Source organism: Nansenia antarctica (assembly GCF_963989245.1).
Source record: "Nansenia antarctica genome assembly, chromosome: 18".
NCBI classification, from domain to species: Eukaryota; Metazoa; Chordata; class Actinopteri; order Argentiniformes; family Microstomatidae; genus Nansenia; species Nansenia antarctica.
In genome coordinates, this window is record NC_137691.1 from 21,370,624 (window position 1) to 21,394,158 (window position 23,535).

The 23,535-nt window shown below is 43.2% G+C and overlaps 1 protein-coding gene across 1 annotated transcript; it reads right to left on the bottom strand.

Moving 5' to 3' along the window:
• Positions 1-1,270: 1,270 nt before the first annotated feature.
• LOC308173095 (msx2-interacting protein) lies at positions 1,271-23,535 on the bottom strand (the record flags this gene model as incomplete). The annotated part of the gene is made up of 15 exons (XM_080548059.1): positions 1,271-2,367; positions 4,029-4,187; positions 5,761-5,955; positions 6,145-6,228; positions 6,320-13,766; positions 14,108-14,208; positions 14,307-14,420; positions 14,525-14,638; positions 14,759-14,884; positions 17,441-17,592; positions 17,760-17,960; positions 18,106-18,266; positions 18,532-19,014; positions 21,810-22,130; positions 23,453-23,535. The coding sequence occupies 15 exons, from the start codon at positions 23,533-23,535 to the stop codon at positions 2,236-2,238; spliced, it is 9,873 nt and encodes a 3,290-aa protein (XP_080404185.1). The 3' UTR covers positions 1,271-2,235.

Genomic DNA, 23,535 nt, shown 5'->3' on the forward strand with positions numbered 1-23,535 from the left:
TTTGAAATATACTGTACTGCAAACACTATTATTACACATGTACATGCTTTGGCATTCACATGTTTATTTCTTTTGTTTGCATTGGAACAACTCAAAAAAGCTGAGAGAAAAAAAAAGCCAAATCAATAAATATGTTATTAATAATAATAATAATAATATACTGTAATTCTCTGTATGTGTATTTTTTCCCCCAAGTATGTTGTTTTTACGGTAAGATCGGTGACATAATAATGCATCTGCTAGAATATGAGAACCATCCCAACTTAATGAATTCAGTGTTTAATATTGTCTTGACATTACATTTTACTCTTGTGACTTTTCTTGTTATCTGTTGTGTTCACTAGGCTAGGATAGGATTCAATGTTTAACCCCATACTGGAAATCACTTGAGCTTCCTAAATGCGGATTCTTTTTACTGGAAGAGGTATTGTATTGCAATCCTCTCTTGCATACTGTGACTCATGCCTTGTAGCCTACACCATTGAATGAATAAGCCCATTGCTCTCTTCAAATGTCACCAGGAAAGTGAGAAGAGCATATTGTTCAGAAAAAGCATGAATGGATTATTTACTTAAATAAAATTATATTGGGTGTTCAAATTCGTGCATTTCATTATTCTCTTTAAGTTTGACATTTGAATGTGCCGATTCCTTTTTTTTTTACTTCTCATCTCTGAGTGAGCCAGAAATTGTTTACATAATCCACACATCATTGGGCAATACATGATCCAAAAACACTGCAATGGATATAGAACCAAACAGTAACCGTTAGACAGATCCCAAATATCAATGACTTATCCAAGTCCATTATGCTTTTATTTCTTAATGGTAAAATAGATATGTATGGAAATATCCTAAAAAATAAAAGGTAACAAATGCTTTCAGTAAATTCCAGTGATATGGCTAACTGTCCAAACACTTACGAAGGGCATTGTATGAATGTGACATTTAGTGTTTGAGTATATGCCTTGATATGAAAGTATCATATGCTTGCCTGTGCAGAGGCCGCTGTATGTGTACCAAAAGTTCAAACAGATGGTGGGTTTATCTAATAACTGTTGTGCATTTAGTGTGAACTGCAAACAGCATTTGAAAAATTCTTGGGAGATCTGAGATAGTATTCACACAATGTTCAAGTATTTATTTCAAACAGACAGCATCTCAAAAAGGGACAACAAAGCCAAACATCAAGATGAAATAAAAGAGCTCATGACTTTAATATTCAAGTTTTCTGGATTTTTTTTATTTGAGTAACAAAATGTGAAGTGCCCTCAGCAAACCCCACAGGAGAGTTTGCCAACCTGCTGTGTTACAAGTATTTACACCACAAAACCAAGGGTTTCCATCTGCTTCCTTATAAACCCCACTTGTTCTTCCCACACCTCACCATCTTGTATTTCCATGGTTGGAAGTCTCTTGGTGTCAAGTTGTCCAAGTTCCTTTTTGTCAAAGTTAAATATTTAAAATATTTACAGTCCAGTATTCCAAAACTCCTAAATCCCACTGTTGCTCATATAATGCAGAAACAAGTGAAAGAGCCTTATCTGGTTCAGTAGAGAGAAAACTGAACAGCAGAGCTGGTGGAATAAAAGGAGTTTGTTAGGCTGACATGGTTCTCTCTACATGATTTAATAGTTTTGAAGTTAATTCTTCCTCCTCAATGGACAATGACGTTTGTACATAATTACTGTACTTAAAAATACATGTTGAAATGTCTATTTTGCCATTATGGTACAATGGCTACTATGATCCTTTCTTATGAAGATTTGAAAAATGAACCACAATCATTAAAAGATGAAGAAAGACTCAAAACTCATTCTTCTTGTTCATCAAACATCCTGATTTTATCGCCAAAGTATCTCCTTACCTAAAAATAAAACTCCCCAATAAATACAAATACAGCAGAGAAATGGTCAAATAAGACTGTACACGAAGTAGGGCTCTGGGCTGGTCCATCCCTGAGCTCAATTGAGAAGGACAAAAACATCAGACAGGAGTGACTGAAAAAATGTGAGACTGATATGGAAAAAGTAAAAGTTCCAAAAGGACGTTTCCGAAATGTTCCCAATTTCTCCAGGAATACGAATCCTGCAAATCCTCTTGTTTCCTGAGGCTCAACGTTGAGCACGTCCACAGAGGGGTCATTACACAGAGGTGATGACAGCTGGGGAGAGGGGTCATTACACAGAGGTGATGACGATCATAAGAGGTGGTTCCCAGCTGGGGAGAGGGGTCATTACACAGAGGTGATGACAATCATGAGGTGGGGGGAGATGCTGGAAATCCTGTTAAGGAGGTCGGGAGCTAACCGGGATAAGTGGCTCTCTGAAAACTCACATGGTGGGAAAATCTGCAACACATAGGCAGGCTGAAGAGAAGGGAGATAAAAGAGCATTAGTTTAAATGTACCAAATGGCACGAGATAGTTCTCAAATCTACAGGGATGCAAACAAACACAACTATGGTGAAAAAAGAGAGAATTCCCCGAAGTGGTTGCAGGCGGGAGGAGCGGTCCGGCGGGGGTTAGTGTTATAAAAAAATATTTTCTGATTGCTTTCTGTGTTCCTTGTCTTTGTCTTTATCTGTTCCTTTACCCGGGCTGCGCCCCGGGCCGATGTAAAAGTTGGATGGGGGGCGCATTATAAATAAAATTAACAATTAACAATTAACAAAAAAGCACTTATGACTTAAATCAATCGTTTGCTCTGAAGAAGCTCCTTTCACAAAACTGGCTACTCTTTTCTACACTCACACAACCCACCTCTGCATTGGATATGCGATCACACATCGGTACTGGCAGTTTAGGTGCAGCACTTTGCCTGATCTTCTCAGCTACTTGGTTGCTGGGAGTGGGGTCTCCTTTCCGAGGAGCAGTTTCACACTTTATGTTGTTATCATAGTGGTCACCTTCTGTCTGTGGAGCTCTGTCTGACAGTGTGATATGCATGCCCATTCCTCCATAATTAATCTCTTTTGTGCATAATACACATCTAGCATGTCCTTTTTTTTTTCCAAAGCCAGACAGTTGGAACTTGTGGTTCACTGACTTAACCTGAATTATGGCATCTATCTTAGCCAAAATATTGCAATGCATTGGATTCGGTGAGTAATCCCCACTCTACCTAGTTAACTATAACACTACTTTGGGGCGCTTAGGTGGCAAAGCGGACTAAGCGTTGACCATTTAACCGCAGGGTTCCCGGTTCGATTCCGGCCGCGGACATATCCTGCATATATCCTGTCATCCACTCTCTCTCACCCATACTTCCTGTCATATCTCTACTATCTCTATCACAATAAAAAGAAAACATAACTTAAAAAAACAAACAAACTATAACACTACTTTACATTGTTAGCAGGCTCACAAAACAACCTGTGTTAGTTGAATAGCGATGTGTCATTGATTTTCAACAAGTCTTAGCTCAAGCTTTTATTTTGAAATCGCGAAAACGGAAGTCAGTGTCGGAATGTGCCTCTCGTTGTCGTTCAGAGGACAGATGCCAAACTACCGACATGTTTGCTGTAATTATATGACTTGGCAGTAGGCAGGCATCAGTCAATAGCTCTTTCAATAGCCTTTTCACACCGAATGTGCAATCAAACTGCGCTCAATGGACTAACATTACCGGTTCACAGCAAGTCCTGACCCCTGACGCGCAATCCATTCAGGCTGTAGGAATACAGTATACTGTAGGAATAGTTAAGGAGATTCGTCTGTCACCACTCACCACCCACACCCCCCAAATAAAAACTCTTCGGATCTCCATGATACACACAAGTCACCCAAATTGACGTGAAAAAAGCGAAAAGCGCCAAAAAGCAAGTTGTTTGCATCCCTGAATCTAAAACACTCCCTCACATTAGGCTAAACATTCCATGTTAGCATTCAAATTCATTGGGTATTGAAACGTATCGTAAAATAAGAATGATAAACTATTTAAATTTTCCTCAAAGTGGCTGAATATTTTGAAAGCAGGTAGCAATATGTTACAAATACAGTAATTGATTTACATTCAGAGAGAGACATACCTGATTGGAGCCTGGGTTGGGGACATTGATGATACCTGCAGCCAACTTGGCCTGCAGGTAGTTGATGAAAGCTGATTTTAGAGCTTGGGTTTGGTTCAGGACATCCTCCTGGTCCCTTCCACAGGGCAGAGCTAGCAGGAGGCAGAACTCACTCTCTCCCTAAAATAGAAGGCATAGTATGAACAAAAATCGGTTGAGAATAGCCTGTGATGCATGTTCTGTATTGACAAATGCTAGGCCAGGGGTGGCCAACCAGTCGGAGACTAAGAGCCACAAAACATTGTTGGGGTACCAGAAAGAGCCACATCATACATGCGGGCTCACAAAAGCGCTCATTCACACACACGCAATACATTTCCATTAGGCTGGCTATGAAACCAGTGGTGTAATTTCAGCAAAAGCCATGGTATGGCAAGGTCTGAGTGGGGGGGTTGAAGGGGGGTTCCCCCCCCCGTGGATTTTTTTTTCAAAACAGTTGTGCAATAGTCAATTTTGGTGAGTTGTTTCTATACAATTTACTTATGTGACATTAAGGTAATGAATAAAGGAGACAACTACAGTATGCAGGTAGTAGCCTACATCTTTCCTAGCAGGCAGACTGGTTCAATCTCCTTAGAAACAAAACATAACAGATTTAGCTATTCTCAACTCTAAACGAACTGCACTGTTAAAATGCTAGATTAGACCTCACCTGTGTCCCTGTCCCTGTCACCTGTTTAGACCTCACCTGTGTCCCTGTACTTGTCTCTGCTGCCCTTTGACCAAAAGAGGTCTTTATGTCCATTTTCCTTTTTTCCCCTGGCATATTTGTTTTACCAGCTCACCTAGTAAAAGTGAGACGATTGATAATATCAAAAACATGCTTGCACACACATATAACTTACTCACACACAAGTCAGTGTTACTGGCCCCAATTTGGTACAATTATTACTGAAATTATTGAGAATAGAGACATTGTTGACATACGTAAACTAGCTCTTGTAATCTTTAATGTTCGCTAACTAGCGAACTCACTAAAATAACATTAGAACATGTTTGTACTGACAGAACATGAACTTGTTCATTAATATGTTACATTTGAACCAACAGTATGTAAATGGCATTTATACAGTTTGTTTAACACACCTGAATGAACGAGAATCGTGGACAAGGTTTTAACATGAACGTTACTCATTGTTTATTGAGGAACCGATGTCCCGCTCCAGTGTTGCCAGATAGGCCTACTTTTGGTCACTCTGGACGGGTGGATTCGGCAGCTTTTAGACTGGTTGGGCTTGAAATTGTCAATCCCGTCTGGCAACCCTGCGCTCCACTACAGCGCTTGGCTGGTGGGGTGAGATGGAGCCGGGAGGTTTTGAGTTACCGTTGTGTGTAGTGGATAAAATCACCAAAATGACTAAACGTGTTTCAGATTTTTTTAAATGTTAAGCCAGGTATGGCGAGTGCCATGAATTGCCATACCAAAACGACGCCTATTGAGACACAGAGAGCGAGCCACGCACTTTTAATGAATGGATTAAAGAGCCGCACAGAGACAGGCAAAGAGCCACATGCGGCTCGCGAGCCGCGGGTTGGCCACCCCTGTGCTAGGCATTCCTTGTTAAGTGACTTGGTTCTGTAAGCTTTTCTCTATTTAGTAGCAGCTGATCATTTGATCACCTTCACTTTAATTGGTCCAAATAAGAACACCTCTGGATGAAGCCTCAACTTTAGAAAGAAACAAGAAACTTACTGTCATTCTTCTAGCCACACCATCCAGTTGAGATGCCTCAAGTCTCATTCTCTGGACAATTCGGAGCAGCGCACCCCCCTCTGGTAGAGGCAGTGACCGTAGAGCCAAAGCTTTGTTGCCACAGACAAAATGCAACTGGACAGCTGCATGGTCATTCTTCAATGCAAGCAGACCTTGCCAAACAATCGGGTACTTCTGCTCAAATGGAGAGAGAAGCAGGAGTTTAAAATGCTGTTTGTCATTTTCAAATATTTACGAGAAGAAAAGTAATCTATACAAATCTATTGTGTATAGATACACTCCTCTGTCTAGTTTTCCTATCAATGCTACCCTCTACTCTGGCACTTTAACTGCCCCGAAATTCCCCATGTTGTAGTGCCTCACCGTAAGCAGCTGCACCATGTTAACAGTTTGGTGTCCAACTTGTTTCACCTTGCCGTCTGTCTGTGACTGGCTGGGATCTGCACCCTGAGGACCGAAGGAAATTATTTTAGCACAAACATAATCATCAATAAATCATTAATAAATGCAGTAATTGCATTGCATGGAATAAACTCACCAGGGCAGGTGTGATGTTAAGAGGTGCCTGGTTAATCCCCACAGGAGACGTCTCTGTAATTTGGGAATGGATGCCCCTTGTGTTGGTGTACATCGATGAATACTCTGAGAAGGAGCCCCCAGTTCCTGATGGCATCAGCTGTACCCGCTGGGGGGATGCCATGGCTGGCATAGTTGGTCGAATCCCCATCATCCCATCCTTACCGAGAGGAGAATGGGGCCTCTTTGTCCCCAGTGGCTTTGTGACATCCTTCTCAGAGACACCTTTACTTAATAAATGTGCCCTGGGAGACAGGGATGTAGTGATGCTGCTAGCTGAAGAGGTGGGTGGGAGACTCTCTTGGATGTGTCCTACATGTGACTCTGGAGTGGAGCGCTCTCCTTGCGGGTGATGCATGAGCACACGCATGTCCCTTGGTGACATGTACTGCTCCATCTGTAGGCCACTACGTAGAGCCCCACAGGGATCTGACTGCATTGTCTCTGGTTTCAACTGTGTTGCAGATTGTCTCCCAGAAGCCTGATGGAAACGTCTGGCATCCTCTTGCTCTCCCTCATGGCTCCTTACAGTACTTGGGACAACCTTGAGGATCAGGTCTCTGGCTACTGCCTGCGGTGAGGTGGGGCGTTGCTGCAATTGACCAGACCAGGGAGATGCAAGAGAATCTCCATGCATCCCAAAACTCATCACCGAGAGGGGTGGGGTGTTCACCCTTACCTCCCCTTGAACAAGGTGCCCCATGGGAATTGTTTGGGTGACACGGTGGGGTGACATCCTTCCCAAGCTACCATGAGCACTGTGCGGTGGCATGATGACAGACTGTTCTGGATGATGCACACTAGAGACATACTGCTGCATGGCAGGAAGGCCAGAAGGTAACATCACTGGTATGCCTTTAGGAGAGGAAGAGCCAATGGGAGAGGAGACTTTTGTGAATGGGGAGTGTGGGTGCCCTGACTTGCGAGGAGATCGGGGTTCCTGTTTAACACCACTGAGATGTGAGGGAGTTCTGTCACCAGCAGTGCCTGAGACAAAGCCTATGTGGTTGCCAGCAGGAGTGGGCAAGTGGGGGCTCATTGCAGGACTAACAGCAGTGGTCCAAGATGTTTTACACCCATCAGCATTCAAAGTATCTGCTCCATCCACTTTCTTTGGATGCTTTAGCAACATTGTGAACTCTGGATGATGGTATCCCATCACTTGTGGACTACCAGCTGTTTGCTGAAGCCGCTTAACAACTCCTCCTTGAGGTGCTGATTGGTAAGGAGATTCTAACTTCTCCAAACCTATGTTTTCTTGTTTAATGGAAGAGACAGTTAGCTGCGTCTTACCAAGATGCCCATGTTCTGTCTGTAATGGAGGACACTTTGGAGTGCTTGACTGGGAGTGGGTATAGAGCTCCTGTTTTATCTGGGGCATGGATACCAACTGCTGAGATTCCATATCGACTGCTGTTGCTGGTGGGATCTGGCTTATTTTTGCACTAATCCGCTGCGGACCCTCCATTTTCTGCCCTGAGTGACTCAATACTACCACTCCCTCAGAGGTGTTTACCCTTAGACCAGGGCTGGAGCCTGTACTCAGAGTGGAACTCTCCACCATAAAACGCCCAGCACTTCCACCCTCCTCACCAACAGATGGTCCATGGAATGAACTGCTGTCCTCCACGTTGGACCTATACGTCTGCTTGGAAAGTGGTATGTCCACACAGGGATTTCCAACTGTGATGTTAACCTTCTCTTCTTGGTCTGGAGGATTACAAACTCGACTGATAACAGAGGTGGCAGTGGAAGCAATAACAGAAATTGCTGATTTTGTCTCGGGTGATGGTAGTGAGGCTGGGGGGCGGACTGCAGGCTGAGATGGCAGTCTATTATCGGGTAGAGGGATTTTATTAGGCACAGCTACTAATGGAGTATTGCTTTCAGAACGGTGTGTATCCCTAAGGGGCGGGGTGGACAGATTGACAGGTACAGAACTACTACATGGGAGAGAAACATTTTTGTGCTTCATGAGAATCCTGCGCAGATCACTAGTGTTATGATCAGGTTCCATGCTCTCAGTTTCAGGGTGAAATGCCAGGGTCTCAGTTGGGGCTGTTGATACCAAAGAAGAGGAGGGGACTGTATCCTTAGACTGGCTGAGCCAATCTGGTGGGGAAACTGGGATCCTGCTTGGCTGTGGTGGTCTGATATTTGGCCGGGTTAGGGGTGGAGACAGTGAGGGTGAGATGCACTCAGATGGTGGTTGTTGAGGTTTGGGATAAGTGGGACTCTTGGTTGAGGGGCATGGTTTCAGATGTTGTTGAGGTTGCTCTACAGGGGATAACTTTGATTCCACAGACATGTCTGTGGCTTTTAAAGTCAAGGGATCAGGTTCTGGCTTCCAAGGGGTAGCTGTAATAACAGCTGCCGATGAAGGACTTTCAGGGACAACCTGTATGTTGGAGGGTGTAGCGTCTGATGTGATAACTGAGGAGTTCATCAGTTCTCCAGACAAACTTTCTTTTATAGAATCCTTTTTGCTTGACTTTTGGCTTTTAGACCGTTTAGGTGCTTTACCTCTGCCCTTATTTTTCCTTGGAGTGGTTGGGAAAGGAGACTCCCCCTGAACAGAAGATGTGTTTGTTGTCGGTTCAACTCCCTTGGTTGTCGGGATAACGGCTTGAATCTCTGGGTCTGAATCCACAGCACTAACTACTGGATCTTGAGGCAGAGGGACAATCACATCCTCAGCTGTAATTGAATCAATGGCAGCCATAAGTTCTGTCTCACTTGCAGGATTGGCTGGTTTCTCTTCCTCTGTGTCACATTTTAACTCTGCTGGAGGGGCAGGTGGAGTGGGTGGCTCTGCTGGGAGAGTTGGGTCTGTTAGTTTAGCGATGTTCTCAACAGCTTGCTCTAGCTCCAACTCCTGTAAGAGCAAGGTTTCAGATGAATCTGGTGGAGAATTTGTTCCTGGTATCTCCTCTTCCTTATCGTCATTGCTGGGACTAATTTCTATGCCCTGACTAGACTCCAATAATTGGTCATTAATGGGGTCATCCGGCTTAGTATTTTTTAAAGAACCCTCATGATTTCCAGTCTCCTCTTCCCCTAATTGGAGGAGATCTTTAACCTCTGTGACATTCAGTCGGATTTTTAGGTTTTTAAGGACGGGAGACTTTGGAGTCCGGGTCAACTTTGGTGTTTTCCCTCTCACACCCTTCTCCTTCTCTAGTGAGGGCTGTGCTTCCATGTCTTGGGGCCCAGTCTCATTCTCACCAGATTTACTTCCACAAGCCTTCTCCTCAATAGGGGCATTTCTCTCTTTCTCTCTAAGATTCTCTGTTCCTTGTTGTTGTTTAACATTATCCTCTTTCTTTGTCCCAGCTTGTGATAAGGGATCTTCTTTACTTGAGACTGAGGGATCCTGCAAAGCCAAACTGTCCTCTGTAAATTCAATCTGCTGAGCAACATCCCCAGACAGCTCGTCCTTCCCACTTTCAGTCACTGTGGGTATCAGCACTGGACTTGACAGCGCTTTCTGAGCATGAGGAGAATAACGGCCTTTTGCCACTTTAGGGATTCGTTCACCACTCTCTGATTCATTAGAGTCAATATCTTTGGTGTCCATTTTTGATTTATCCCCTTTAACGGTTAAACCGTCCTCTCCTTGTCTGCGGTTCTTAGGGGGACGTCCCCTCCTTGAGGCAATGGGTGCAAGAGGGTCCTGTTCCATATGTTGTGGGGCTGTATCTTTGTCTCCGCCACGCTTTCGTGCAGAGCGTGGTGACTCATTCAAGTCTTTTCCGGTCCGCATTGGGGCATCTTCCTCAACTGGGGTGGCATAAACTGACTTTACATTTCTCCGCCTTGCCCGTCCAATAGATATGCTCTGCTCAGTGACATGCTCAGAATCTGTTCCATGTATGGGAGACTTGCCTGTAGATTTGGAATCTGAACTGCCCTTTGAAGCATCAGCTCTTGGGGATGAAGCACGTTTCAGCTTTTCTTTGTCTATTCGTTCACTCTTACGCGTGGCTGGTTTCTCTGAACTAGTTGCTGAACTAATTGTTGAAACTAACGGGGCGAGGATGACTTGAGTTGGGGATGGCTTACTCTTTCTGTTTTTGGACTTCTGAGGTGGTGAGACTGTCTCCTCACTTCCTTCATTACTAACAGGCACCTGCCCTTTGAGGTCAAGTTTCTTTTCCAACTCTGTTTTAGTTTCACTTTTGACAGTAAAAGACCCCTCGTTTTTTGAAAGCTCCATCTCCTCAACTGGGCTGGGTGGTGTGGAAGTTTTCTGTTCGGGCAATTCAGATGTTGGCTCAGGTTCCTGCTCTGGTTCTGAACTGCTCACAGGTGCTTCAATAGTATGGTAATCACTGTTAGATGAATGCTCAATGGTGAAGGGATCTTGGGCAATATCTTCAGATTTCTCTTCACTTAACGGAACTTTAACTCTTCCTACTGGCTGAATGGGTTCTGGGCCTACTAAATGTACAGAGGAGGGGGGAGACAACTCAATTTGGGGGTGCTGTTGATGTGGAGAAACCTCTTCATTTTCCTCCTTTATAAAAGGCTCTGGAGCCAATGGCTCTGGGGATGGTGTTAACATGACAAATTTGTCCTCTTGTGGAGATATCGCTGTGGGCATAAGTGGGGCTACAAAATTGGGCATAAGTGGGGGCTCTGAAATCATGTGCTCCTCAGCAGGGCTAATGGGTTTAATCTCTGGCTCCATTACAGGTTCTGATATTTTAGACAGCAGCAGAGGTTGCTGTTCTACATCAAGTGGTTTCTCCACTTTGATCCCATCAATGGCATTTCCACTTTTTGTCTCTTGGAGCGGTTGGTCTTTTCCTTTCTGTTGTTGTAGCCGTGTCAGCTCCAAAAAACGACTATGGAAGAGGACAACTGGTTCAGAGTCAGGCTGACCATCAGCTAGGCCCAGCTGACCAGTTTGATTACTCTGACCATGCTCAGGTTCCTCATGCTTTCGTTCTAGGAGCTGAAGGCGTCTTGAATCTTGTTCGAAAATAGAGCTGTGAAGGAAACGGGAGGCAAACAGCTCCCTGCGTTCATGCTGATCTGGTTTAGGTTCTTCTTTCCTGTCATCTAATTTGTCTTCAGACCCACTGCGAATTTTCTTCTTCTTCATGTACCAAGAGGGTGTAGGTCGTGGTGTTGCTTCTACCTTCTCAGTATCTTTACTACTGCGCAAACTTGCAAAGTGGGAATCATAGTCAAGAAAAGACCAGTTGTCCTCCCTGGAGGAGGATAGAGATTTTGCACGCTCTAGCAGAGCCTTTGTATCTGGGGTGATGGTCTGGTCCAGTGCAAAGGAGTAGAACTTGTTCCTTTCCAGGGTGGCCAGCTTAGGGTCTGAAAATCTGTCCACTCTCTGCCTCTCAGAGAAAGGCACAGATGTGGAGGGCATAGGAGAGTGTGGTTTGTTCTCTCGATCCTCTTCAGAATCAGATCGTACTTCCCCAGGTTCCAAATCATGCCACATTCCATACTCCAAACGCCTCCGATTTTGTGGATTTTTCCCAAGGCCTCTGGGGAAGTTTAAGTCTGGTAACAAATCTTGCTTGACTCTGCTCTCCCAACGTTTTTGCTGTTCTTCTTCACCCCCTTGTAATGGAGTACTTGGCTTTGACATTTGTGTGGTATGTGTCCTTTTAACTGCCAGTTCCAGGTCTGGGTGGACTTTATCCTCAGCTTTGGTCAACTCTTTAACCTCCCTGAGGTGTGATGAATCCACAAATTCCTCATCTGCATGGTGAGAGAAGTGTTGCAATCCTGGAGAGGCAGTGTTGTTCCACTCAGGATCCGTACTCTTTTGCCGAAAGCTCCTGTAGACACGCTCTCTTTTGCCACTCAAATCTATGTCAAATTGCTCTAGTTTCTTGAGTTTATGGGATGGGAAATTATCTGTGACATCTTGAGGTGGCTTACCCACTTCATGCACTAGACTGCGATGCTCAAGATCCTCAGTTTCAATGCCTTGTGGACTTCCAGGCTTTTCTGGTTTGTCTGACTCTTGTAGCTGCTGGTGGAGCCTCCGATTTTGCTCCATCTGTTTGCGGTAACTCTGAGAGAGATCAATATCTAAATGCTCATCTCGGTCCTTAACACCCATGTCATTTTCCATAGCCTGTGCACCATATTTGAAAATACTGTGTTCTTGATCTCTTGTGTTGTCATGATCCCGGCTCCCCTCATGGGATAACCTTCTGGATGCATCGTGTCCTGGGTGGTGCTTTGGATCCAAAAGGTCCACGGGCCCCTCTGACTCTCCCTGTCCTCTCACCCCCAAATCTTGTCCTTCTTTATGACTGCCAAGAAACACCAACCTTTCAGTTTTTGATCTAGAATCTCTCCGCTGTGGTTCCTTTTGTTGTTTGTCACAATCAGTCTCTTTCAGAAAGGAAGTGCTAGCTCCAAAGTCTGGTTGTTGACTCCCATCCTCATCTTCCAGCCTACTTCTCTTTTGCCGAATGGTCCTCCCACTAGAATCTCCAAAACGTCTTTTTCGTGCTGCAAGGCGATCGGAATCTACTGATGGTTCTTTCCCATCATTTCCAGAGTCCAACTTTTGGTGTTTCTTGGATCGGCTTTTACCATCCTTGTCTGCATTGTCAGCTTTCCCCAGCTCGAGCCTCTCACTTTTGAGAGGCTCATGGCGAGAGGTTGAAGTCTGATCTGCAGGGGGAGGGTCAGTGTCAGCTTTATATCTCTGTCTCTCAAGGCCATCTTGGTCTGGCACCTTAGCCCTTCCAGAGCCCCCATCAAGACTTGTCTCTAGCTCTGTCTCAGAGGGTGGAATGCTGGGAGATAGCGCCTTCCCTTTTCTTGACTTTATCTTCTCTCCTTTCTCCTTGTCACCTCTCTCCTTTCGTCTTGTACGCTTACTCTTCTCAGCACCTGCTCCACGCTCAACTTCAACCAGCGGTGTATCTTTTTCCATCCTCTCATTCTTAGAACCATGTTCTAATGGGGTCTTGTCAGGTTTGTCAAAGTGTGGCGGTGAGAGTGAGCTGCAGCTGCCACTTCGCTCAGAGGACTGGCTGTACACCCGACGCTCTGGGTCTCTAGGGGCACGCTCAGATGGTGAAGGGGAGGCAGCCGGGGTGATAGGGCGCCGTGGATGAGAGGGGCTCCACCTGCCACGGTCTGCTTCAAACCGCTCCCGTTCCCGTTCTCGCTCCCTCTGAATGTATGTGTATTTACGGATGTCCTGCTCAAAGGGATCACGATAATCCCTAAACTCTCGAGGATCCTCGTGGTAACGTGGGTCAAAGTGTTCTCCCTGGTAATGCTCCAATTCAGTATAACGCTCACGGCTGCGAGCAGGATATTCTCTGCGAGGGTCTTCTGTGTAAATGCCAGGGGTGCGTACATTCTCAAAGTATGCCCTTTCAGCTGGAAACTCGTGGTATGGAGGTCTACGTTCCTCTCTGTAAAACAGAGTGGATTTGGGGGATAAAACAGAAAATCAAAAGAGCAGTTAGATTATAGACCTACATCACAGCATTGTAGCAAGTATTCACTTGTATCAATTTAGTATGCAATTTCTTCAAGAACAGAACTCAAATGCGTAAACTGTTTTCCTGCATTTGAAAATGGACACCACTAATTCCATTTGAACCACTCAACACATTAACAACACATTAATTTATCTTAATTGTTGTGATGGCTACATCACCAGCGTCTTGGTACATTCCCCAAAGAATTTCATGTTTAGTTTGTTACTACTGCCCTGTATCATATTCATCACATACATAATTCTGCCCCATACCGTCTTTCAGTCGGAATTTCATAGAAATCTCTGATGTCTTGCCCAGAAGCCTGCATAGAGCGATAAAAGGCCATCTGACTCTCCTGACTGGCAAAGTCCACCTTTAGAAGAGAAAACCAATATGAAAAAATAGATTTTCTCATTGAATTGCTTAAGAAATCTATCACATTATTGTTATCTATTAAATGTTCACCCTTACCTTTATTTTGTTGCCACCAATCTTCCACCCTTTGGTCTCCCTCACAGCTGCCTGTGCAAAATCTGTGTTGTTGTACAAGATGAGAGCCATCCCCTTTAATCTGTCAAACACAACCTAAAAAGGCACACACAAAAAAGTAATGTTTAGAAATAAACTTAATTCAAAACCTTTATTTCAGTGATTGCAATAAAAATGGGATGGGAGAATTCAATATTGACCTTGACCACATGTCCATAGCGGCAGAAGTGACGTGTGAGGTATTGCTCTGTTATATTGGAGGCCAAACCGTCCAACCAAACACATGTTGTGGGCATACTCTTCCCAAACCCTAGCTGGAAACAATAATGCAGAATAATGCACGTTATACAAAATCAACAATACAGTTGATGAGGACTGTACTGTAGTCTCAATACAAGAACATAGAAGGCAAGGAGTTTATTTATAAACAATACCTTGAGCCTGTTGCTCCCCAGATACTCTCCATCCATCTTCTTTATAGCTTTGCAAACGCTGGCAATATCAGAATACTGCACAAATGCATACTGAGGAACACCATTGACCTTTTTGATGTCAATATCCTGCGAGAAATTAAAAACAAAAACAAGAAAACAAAACCACTTAAAATTAAGTTGCCCCTATACCTGTGTAGTAACTCTGTAATTACAAGACATTCACAAAAAGCATTCTGGGATAAGTGGTTGCTATGGAGCCTCGTGGTAGAAGGCTACAACCCGCCTCATCTGACCCAGCAAGACACTCAACCGCTTGGGTGGTCAAGTTTCTTTTCATCTCACCGATTTGAAATCACCACATATTTGTATAGATAATTAACTGCATCGTGACAAACGATTATTTTCATAGTCGACTAGTCACCGATTATTTTAACGATTAGTCGACTAATCGGATCATAAATTACAGCTTATCGCACAATTACTCAATCGCTCTTATTTAGCTATCATCTTCTAAATCAGCTTCTAAATTTAGCTTGAAGTTGTTAGTTGTTGTTGTAGGCATGTGCTAACTAAAAATAAAGACAATTAAAATGATTGTTCACTCAAAAATAGATATTTTAATGAACTTTGCAGATTTATTTCTGGCATCACTTGCATGTAATGTAATGTAAAGAGTAGTAGAGGGTGCAAACTGCTGAGTAAAATGAGGTAGGCTAGGCACTAGGCAACCAAAAGAATACAAAAACAAAAATAAATACTTGTACGGAGTACAAAAGTTTTGCTTTGCTTCACTCATCTCATAGTAGAACGCGCCTTCTTAGCACTGTAACGTTAAGACAACATTTTTAGCTATTTGATAAGTATCGCTTTGATGACAACGTAAAATAATGTAAGAAGGCTTTTAACGTAACGATATCGTTAGCCAATAACAAGCTAACTAGCTTACCGAGACGAGCCATCGTCTTCCTCGTCATCTGCCACAACGTGCTTCCTTTTTAGATGCTCGCGCATCATAGACGTGCTGCCATGATAAGCGAGTTCAGCTTTGCAAATTTTACATTTTACATTCTTTTTTTCAACGTTGTGGTTGAAATGCTCCCACACTTTAGAGGTACGAGGACAGGAAGACATTTCTCTGTTTGTTTTTCCGGGGAAGTCACGTGTGCCCCGGATGACCGACACTGCGCATGTACATCAAAGACACTGGGAGACGCTAGCCAGTGGCAGCTTCAGGGAAGAAAAACGAATGCTTATCGAATGAAATGAATGGTCTTTATTGTCATTGATATAGTACAGGTACCAAACAACGAAATTTGGGAGGGGGGGCTCCCCTGGTGCTAGGCAAAAAAAAAAAAAAAAAAAAAACAACAACGCTTATTTCAGCTCCAAAAAAACATGCGACTACGGCGATTACCAAATATGTCGGCGACGATTTTGGTAGTCGACGTCGTCGTGACTAGTCGACTAATCGTGGCAGCCTTAATTACAATAGTAACATCGTATGAACATGCTGTTACTTGGTGGATTGTAGCGGTGTAACGGATCACGGATAATCCGTGGTCCGTACGGATCGCCCACCACGGTTCAGCACGCATGTGTACCGCGGATCAATTGCAAAATGTAAACAAGTAATAATATTACATGATATTAGTTAATATCTTTTGTAAATCACAATGTAGAGTTGCCATGAAAAGATAGACACAACAGTTGCATGCTTTGTTTTACTCTAAAGCGCAATGATAGGTTGATAATGCGCAAAAAAAGAATCCGTTGTTTACTCACTACACGTGACGCTGGGAATCCACAACAAGGCTGCGTTCGTAAATTCGCTCTGGAATCTGATCAGCATTCAAGGAACGCCTCGTCCAATCAAATTACTTGGTCCCTTTATGACGTCGGACCCAGTGCGCGCTCCGGCGCTCTCAAAGCGAATTTACGAACGCGGCCCAAGTGTTCTCTGTCAATTATGACGGGAGGCACGAAAAAGGTAGCTCGACAACTTCTGATAATGTAGCATTTTTTTCATACCATGTTAAAAGGAAGGGTTCACTTTATTATTGAGTTAAAAGTGGCATAAAACATGTTTATTCGTCTGCTTTAAAGAGCCCAGGGATTCACTGCTGCAACCAGGCGCCTCCCTCTCTCATATTGCACTATAATTTAAGTTGAATGTGTATTTCAGTATAATATGTAATGTTTGAGTGTAGAATATGTTATATATGACCAGTTTTGACATCTTGAATGTTGTTGGGTTTTTTCACATATAATAAGTGGTGTTTTTACAGAATTCAAGGAAAAATCTGTTTTCATAAAAAATAAAAATGTTTTGTGTTGATCCGAAAAATGATCCGATCCGTGACTCAAAAACCGTGAACCGATCTGTGAGTTAGGTGATCCGTTACACCCCTAGTGGGTAATTTATTTGTAATTGTATAAGAGTTGTGCTTGTTATTACACAAGTGCAATCAGGACAATTGTGTAATAATGCAAACTGCACAACTCGTATTTTATGCAGTTACCTAATGACCATGTAACAGGTTAATATAGTTTTGTTACTACAGTAATTACAATGCAACAAATATATATTTAGTATAGTATCAGAGAGAAAAAACGCAAGCAATTTATTACATTTTTCCTGGACCCATTACGGGACACATCCCGTAACAATCTACAGTAACATACCACTATCTCTCCAAAGCGCTGGAAAATGTCAAGGAGTTGTTGGTAGCTGGTGGTCTTCTCCAGGTTTCCAATAAACAGTGTCCTGGTGGCCTTGGGGTGAAACTCATCTATTCTCCCATCCAAAGGCCTGAATTCATTCTCACTCTCTGTTTCTGAGGGAAAGAGTTTTATCATCAGTATAACCATCAGCAAACCAAACAGAACGTAAACTTTGACAATATGACTGAGTGACTAATCCACACAACTCTACGCCCCACAGGAATTCTTTCCCAAATAATTCAAGTGATGCACAACACATAAATATATTCAAGTTTCATACCAGGGCCATTCCAGGCTGTGACCTCGATCTGCATGCCAAAGAAAAGCTTTCCTTTGGAGACATTGAGGGCTTTCTCTTGGTCTTCCTGCTGTCTAAAGAACACCAGGCCATATCGCTCATCCGTGGCCCCATGTATCTGCACTGACGTCACTTTCCCATGTTTCTTAAACTCATGGAAGAGTCCATCTTTCAAACTTGTGTCTGGAGAGGGAAATGAGAGTTAATTGATGTTTTAAAAAGTTTTACAGCCAATTGTAATTCAATAGCTTTGTGTTTATTAGTGAACACTCAAAATGTCAAGGTGAACAGCATACTGGCTGTCTTCATTTCTGAACGCTGTATTTACCTGTCGAACGCACTGGTAGGTTCTGCACCCTGATGCCAAAGCTTCTGCGTGGCTCATCTGTATCCAGGCCCATGGAGGGCTGAGAAGTAGGTGCATGTGTAGCAGACGACTGAACAGAGCGTGCACGAGACCCATCACTTGAACTGCTGTTTGAATCACTGCTGCCAAATGGACAAACGGGAGAAAAAAGGGAAAACTGTTCAGAGGGCCTTCAACCTAAATCACTACATACAAAATGGTTTCCTGGACATAGAAATGTGATTCATGCGTCACTGAATATATTTTGAGCTAAGTTAAATCTGGATGAACAAAAAAAACTTAGTTTCACATAGCTCTGTGTGTATTTACAGACATTATTAATGGTTGATCTGTGCTCCAAATAAACAAAGAAGACCATTCTCACACATTCAAAAAAGAACATCATACCTGCCACTACCAGTGCTGCTGGTGCTGCTGACAGAATCAGAGCTAGAAGACCGACTGCGGGACCGAGAGCGTGGACCTCTACCTGGGGAGAGAGGTGCTCTTTTGGGGGAATGGGGAGGTTTGGGTGTTTGCCCTGTGGTCCTTTGCGGAGAGGGTTGTCTAGACTGTGAGGAATGGGATGACCGACTGCGACGGTGATGATAAGTTCTGTCAACTCGGCGCCCTCTCTCATCTCTGTAGGGGTCGCGCCGTGCAGCACTGGACAGGGTGAAGGGGTCTCGGATTCTGGACTCAAAATGTGGCTCTGGAGTATCAAAGCTGGCACCCATAGCACTGCTCCCAGGGCTAGGGCCAACTCCAGCGGCAAACATGGAGCGATCGCGGTAATAATCGGCATTGTAGTGGCGCTGTCTGTCAAAACTGCCACTGCGCTCATGATGTCCATATGGGCTGTGATCATACGCACGCTCCCGGCTTTCTGAGCTACTGTAAAACAGCCAAAGGATGTATGGGGGAAAGAGGGAAAGAAAGAGAGAGAGAGAGAGAGAGAGAGAGAGAGAGAGAGAGAGAGAGAGAGAGAGAGAGAGAGAGAGAGAGAGAGAGAGAGAGAGAGAGAGGGAGAGAGAGGGAGAGAGAGACAGACACAGAGAGGTGTTACTCAAATTATTGGTGAGAGTTAAAACAACAATACACTCCAACACACACATCCGAACAATTAGCCTATGTTTAAAATAGACAGTGCACTGTTAAATGTCAACTTAAATACACAAACAAACAGGGACACAGCTGAGAGCGGGATCTATGGAGAAACAAGCCAATTGTTTGTGATTTCAAATCAAATATAATATAATATAAAACTGGGCATTTGGTCACTTCAGATCATTTGTTTCATTTAAAATAGGACCGGACTAAGGCAGATCTACTCCCCTGTTACCAAGTTACCAACTATGCCTGGAAAACAAGTAGAAGGACCATGCTGAGACTCTGTCAAAGATCAACTCAAATTGAGAGCATTAATATGTTATATGTACATTAATGGTTGGCAATTGCATCTTAAGTGTCAGCATGTAAAGTGTCATATCTCCGTTGGTATGCTCAGAATAAGTGAGTTAAACTTCCTACAAATAAAAACATGTGATATGATGAAAAATGACCAGGGTATCTGGCTGGTAGGGGAAAACTGCTCAATCTACATTCAGCAACCTAAGGTAAACTAATATGGGCAAAAGCGAGCAGGAGGGAGAGAGAGATAAAAAAAGAAAGAGAGGAAAAAGAGAGAGAAAGGAAGAGAATTCAAGACACGCCATTGGCACAGAAGGTGTCTGCAGAAGCCTTCTGAACCAAGCAGCTGAGTCTTTTTCTCTAAAAGCTCTAACAGTTAGTGCATGAGAGAAGGAAAGAGACATGGTGCAAATCTGGGTTAGGAAAAGAGATGCAGAGGGCAGGACAATACCAACCTTTTCCAAAAGTAGTTACCGAACCTATAATCCCAAATACAATCTAGCGGGTCAGAATTGTGAGAGCCGGAATGAAAAACAAAGGGAAAAACCATTTGGGTCTAAAAATTTTGAAAAATACGTTTCCGTTTCAGGCGTTTTTATCTTCTGCTATTGAGTAGAAGACCAGGCTGGTAGGTAGTTGATGTATAATCCACAATTACTTAATCTCTTCATTTGATGGAAAAAGGAAGAAAGCAAAATAATCAAAGAAATTGGTTTCTTAATGGATCTCATCACATGTAGAAAAACCATGATTAAATCACTACAGTAACATATGATAAAAAAAATAAAAGATGAATCACACTTCAGGGCATTCGAGTGCACTCCAAAAGTGACACCGTCATTAAATCGAGAGTCTGGAGATCAGCCAGACTGAAAATATATCCACCTTTCTTATGGTCATCTAGTATAAGGAAGCAACAAGTCAGTAGTCCAAAATGCAGGCCAGTGTTATTCCTCTTCAAGTAGGCCTAGAGTCAATGGTTGTAAACTAGCAGGCCAGTTTGCATACCGTCCAAAAATGGAAAACAATATCTTCTCACCAAAATACATGGGAAAATCCTAGATCACTGGCATGCACTAATTCCTAAGGCATTACATATCCCAAGAGGCAAATAGACTGTCCACTCCATCTTTCGGTGTCGAAGACATCTTCAGGCGTGCTTCATTCAAATGACTTTGAAATTGCATACATTTATTTTTTTTCTGTTCATAACCCCAAACATGTATGTACAGCTAAATCCACAATGGAGCCAAGTAATCCAACAAAGGAACTTCAATTACACCTGTGCATCTTATACCCAACATCCATACATCCAACATGGGGTTATGTGCGTACTTCCAGAAGGCAGGTACATCCAAACTGCATCTCTTCATCTGTCTTCATGGCCATCACTTCAAACATATATCCATGGAACTTGATAGATGTTTTCATGATCCTCAGCTTCTTTAGGTCTTTTCAAAAATAATTTCCATACATAGCGGCAATAAAAGGTGACAAAAGTTTTAGTTCCCTGATCTGAGAATGATCAATTAGTGATGAATGATGTAGCCTAGTGATGGGGCCCTGTGATGACGCCTAGTGAATGACAACTTCTTAAATCCTTTCGCTCGTGTTTAAATCCAGAGTAGTAATAGTAGATATCCTTCGAGACCACCCAAAAATGCATGATGTCCAGAAGTGGAAAGGTGGTGAGAAGAAAAACAGGAAACCACCATCTGTCTTTTCTGATGTATGGTCCATACAAATTGAACTGCCTGACTACATTTCTATCAAAATGTCAAGAAAATAAATAGGCGTATTTAATCCATCACAGGCGATTATTTATTCCCAGGTAACGGAAATCCCAGGTAAATAAAGGTTAGATCCCATGTTTTGGAAAATCAAAACATCAAAAAAACTCACCAGGATAGATTCCAACAAATGTGATTATCCAAATCTGACAAGGATATTCCACAAGTATATTATCCAACTTGGAAGCAGGATACACCTCACATAATAAATTCCAAATTTTGAATGACAATATACCTAATTATCCACACCTCATTAAATGATAAATAGATATGCATGAATAATTCACTTAGATCCTGTGAACGTAGTCAGGTCTGTGAGGATGGAGAGCGGAACCATCCCTAGGTTACCTTTACGTAAAACCTTCAGGAATATATTCTCCTTCTCATAAATAACCCAACAATGTAATCATGTTATTGGGGGATAATACTTTTACATCTGACACCCCTGGTCCCCGAGCACGTCAGAGGGAGACCATGTCCACTTACCCGTCTATTCTCCGTTCATAACGTCCTTCTCTGGTATGGAGGGACACTGGGGGGCCAAACACTGGACCAACTGCCCCCCTAGAGAATCCCGAAACGTCCCGTCCATGACTGCTTGAAGGGGCGCTGTCTTCAAGGCCCCGAACAGCACTAGGGACAGACCCAGGTTCATTGTAGTCAGTGCGCAGGTCCCTGTCTCCCATCTTGTTGACAGCATTGTGAGCCTTCTGAGCACTTTTGATATCCACAAAATCCACAAAGGCTGCCACGCCACCTTCGGACCCCCGCTTCCGCAGCACCTTGACACTCTCCACGCGCCCATACCTACGGAGCAGACCGAGAGCAAAAGAAGTTACAGTGTACAGTGGGGAATATAGTAGCTGTCCCATCAGACTTCATTGTGCGGCATAGGCCCTAAGCCACAACTTCAAATCATTGAAGTGGCCAGTAGTGCAGGTGGTCTTTTAGGAGATGAAAGGGGTACCTGTGTTAAGTGTTACTAACAATGTATCTCAGTGAAGGCTACCTACTGGCTTCACTAATTCTGTCATTAGTGTGCAATATTAAAACAGGAAGCTCTTCTGGTATTTTGGAGCAGACTGAAACATCTAATAATTGTACATTTGGGTTCAATGTAATGTCGTCCATCAAGTTCCTCAAACAGTTTTTCATCATAGAGTTAAAGTACATAGAATGGTGCCGTCATGAAACTGACAATTGGAGCTAGAATCCCTCACGAGATGATCGTTGAAAGAATAACACTGTAACACTCTATGCACCAATAGCAACAATGTATCTCATCACTGCAGTGAAAGCTCGAGGGACCTAGATAGAGTAATAGGAAATAACTTTCAAAACGATGAAAACTAGCTATCATACACAAGTATGTATAGTATGACTTGAATTATACAGTGAAGGAGCGCAATAAACGTTGGCTAAATCTTGACGTCTGGCTAGAAGCGTAGTGTTTTTGTTTGTTTTTTATTATAAAAAAAAGAAAAATCCTGGTTGGAAAAAACACAGATCTCTCATATAAGGGCTTAATCAGATAACAGTTCTGTTGACTATCGAGTTGATAAACTCGCTTACGTTACACAACAGCCAAATATACGATTCCTTCCCCTCTTGCCAGCGAGCTAACGTTAGCCAGATAATTATCCAGTGTTGCTAGCATGCAAGCAAGCTGGCCACCCTGGCTTCGGATAAATGTGAAAAATAGCAATGCATTAAGAGCAAAAGTAGGTGTCACATAACTCAATTCACGATTAATGCCCGTATGGCACTGGACGCGTATGAAGAGCTGACATGTTGCCAGCTGCTTCAATAACAAAATTAGCCCGCTAGCTATATAGCATGTTACTCACTAGCCTGTTGCTAGCAAGGACTATAGACAAAATGGTAGCTAGCACGCTACTGTTAAATGGAATTTCAGCTTACTGTAATTAAACAAATAGTGTGTTTATGTATGCTGAAGATACGTTATCTTTCTTATTGGTTAAATAATCTCACAACCAAAGCCCATTTCCCCTACACGACAGAGGAGAGGCCGTGTGATATTGATGCATATTGCTGGCAGCGAGCTAACTAACTAGCTTGTGTTGGACACAGCGCGCGCTGCTTCTCCATAGCCCTCTTGCGTAACGTACCGTTTAAAATGTTCCACAATCTTCTCCTCTCGAACGTGTTCGGGTAAATTTCCCACCCAAAGGTGTCTGGTTTCCCGAACCAT